The 2064-nt window shown below is 48.1% G+C and overlaps 1 protein-coding gene across 6 annotated transcripts in view; it reads left to right on the top strand.

The window, feature by feature from the left end:
- The first annotated feature begins 447 nt into the window (after window positions 1-447).
- The window catches only part of FOXO3 (forkhead box O3), a 56553-nt gene continuing 54936 nt past the window's right edge, over window positions 448-2064 (top strand). For 2 of the 6 annotated variants that reach the window (XM_035900301.1, XM_035900297.1), the window contains exons 1-3: window positions 820-867; window positions 988-1044; window positions 1176-1232. In XM_035900301.1, the coding sequence (XP_035756194.1) occupies window positions 835-867; window positions 988-1044; window positions 1176-1232 (147 nt within the window). In that variant the 5' untranslated portion in view covers window positions 820-834. Of the gene's footprint in view, window positions 868-935; window positions 1045-1131; window positions 1233-2064 lie in introns of those variants that run through there. The other 4 variants (XM_035900298.1, XM_035900296.1, XM_035900300.1 and 1 more) reach the window with 3 other exon arrangements.

The following is a 2064-nucleotide window of genomic DNA, read 5'->3' as shown; positions in this document are numbered from 1 at the left end:
AGGGTGGGTTCAGGCTAGAGGTAAGGAAGAAATTTTTTACAATGAGGGTGGTAAAACACTGGAACAGGTTGCCCAGAGAGGTAGTGGAGGCCCCATCCCTGGGAACATTCAAGGCCAGGTTGGATGGGGCTCTGAGCAATCTGATCTAGTTAGCAGTGTCCCTGCTCACTGCAGGGGGGTTGGACTAGATGACCACTAGTGGTCCCTTCCAACCCTAAACATTCTATGATTCTATGATTCTATGAAATGATGCTGACCATCGTTTCTTTGTGGGGGGGGTAGGTATCGCCAGGCAGAAGGACAGAGATTGCTGTTGCCCTTTTGAAAAGGCGCAGATTTCCATTCAGATGGGCGTGTTCTTTCCCAGAGGATCCTGCTTATTTTCCTTCCCAGTAAAGCTCAGGTTCAGTTGCCGTTCAGCCAGGGTGGAGCATGGAGGCCACTACTTCCACGGAAACACCTCCGAGGGTGCTCACCACCCCTGGCTGCAGATAATGGGAAACTGAAAGCAAACCTGAGCAAGAGCCCGTGGAAAACAGCTGCAGCTGCTGGGTGCCAAGCAGTTTAGCGCTGTAGGGAGGTGCTCGTGGGATCCCTTCTCATTAAGGACGCTGCTGAGCTGCCTTCTTTTGTGGACACTGAGAATACTTGAGATCTTTAACTACTGTGGGACTCGCTCCATGCAAGGAGCAGTGGGCGTAGGGGCAGTAAGTAAGAGTGTCCCAGGCATATGTTGAGCTAGAGCTTCGCCAGGCTGTAGTAAAGCGTGGGTGACCCTTTGCCAGATGTGCTTTTCCCTCTCTATTTAAAGATTTTATTTATCCCCCAGACTTCATGAGGTGTTATTTGGAAAGGCTTGCTGTGCAGGTCAGTCTTTACCCTAAGCCTCCTTTGATAGATGCTTTGTTTGGGGAGGGGGTGGTGATGTTCCTCGGTTCCTGCAGGAGTCGATGATCTCACTGTTTAACAGTTTGATATTGTTTCAAGCGAAAATCCGCTTCTCTGAACGCATCAAGCCTCAGTCATTTGTATGTATGTGTGAAGGTCAGTGGGCTTGTCAGATACCCTATTGTAAATCTTGTCACTAAATCAATTTTTTTTAATTAAAAAAAAAATGCACTGCTCTTTCAGAAGTACACCCTTTCATCTGGACAAAACCCATTATATCCCAACAGAGATACGATAGCCGTGAGCTCTCTGCTGGTCTCAACGTTGGCTGCTTGTCTCAGCGGGTAAGCTTGCGGTCTGGAAATCTTGGTGGTCGGAGGGGGCTGCGTTTTCCCTTCCCCTGAAGGAAGTGGCTAGCGTTACTACTCCGTCGTCATCTGATTTTACAACATCAGAAGCGGAAAAAGCCAATGGTGGAAAACAGGTAGCCAGCAGGGGCATCCAGGCCCCTTCCTCGCTCCCCCTGTGCCGGCTCCAGCAGCAGGCCGACGGCCAGCCAACACAACGGCTAAGAGCAGGACAGGATTTCGCCTTCATTTAGTAATTCCCTTGGGGTTATACTCTTAGATGACTTAATGACTTAGCGTATACCCCGACTGGAAGATAAGCAGGCATAATTCATTGCAGGCAGGTCATTCATCCTTTGAGATAACCAGCAACTACACGCCACAGGGAGTGGGGAGATAAAGATACTATACATCAGCAGCAGTAGTTCAAGGTTTCAACCTCTCCTCCTCCTTCTGTGACCCAGAAGTCATTTGCAGTTGATTATTCACCCATTTGCTTTCTTTAGAGAGAAATACACTGGCAGCGGTTGGTTGAAGTGAATACATTTTCCATTCTGCCCGTGCTTTTCAGGGCAGCCGTAGCATATCTCCACCGGGAAGCGCGCATCCTCGTGTCGCTTAGAGGATTTATAGCTGCATTAAATGCTGGTTTTGAAAACTTACTGTAAATTGATTCTGGTTTTTCTGGTGTTATTTACATGGGACTGTTGTTCACCTTCTGCTTGGGATGCTTGCATGTTGTTAATTTTCAGTTCCAGTCCAAGAGAAGCGTTTAGGTGTCCAGTTTATGTCTTAGCAATATATATGGTCCAAACTGAGGCACAAAGAG

The sequence above is a fragment of the Egretta garzetta genome, unplaced genomic scaffold, assembly GCF_000687185.1.
Source record: "Egretta garzetta isolate BGI_Z169 unplaced genomic scaffold, ASM68718v1 scaffold138, whole genome shotgun sequence".
Lineage (NCBI taxonomy): Eukaryota > Metazoa > Chordata > Aves > Pelecaniformes > Ardeidae > Egretta > Egretta garzetta.
This window is presented reverse-complemented; position numbering and strand designations above follow the sequence as displayed.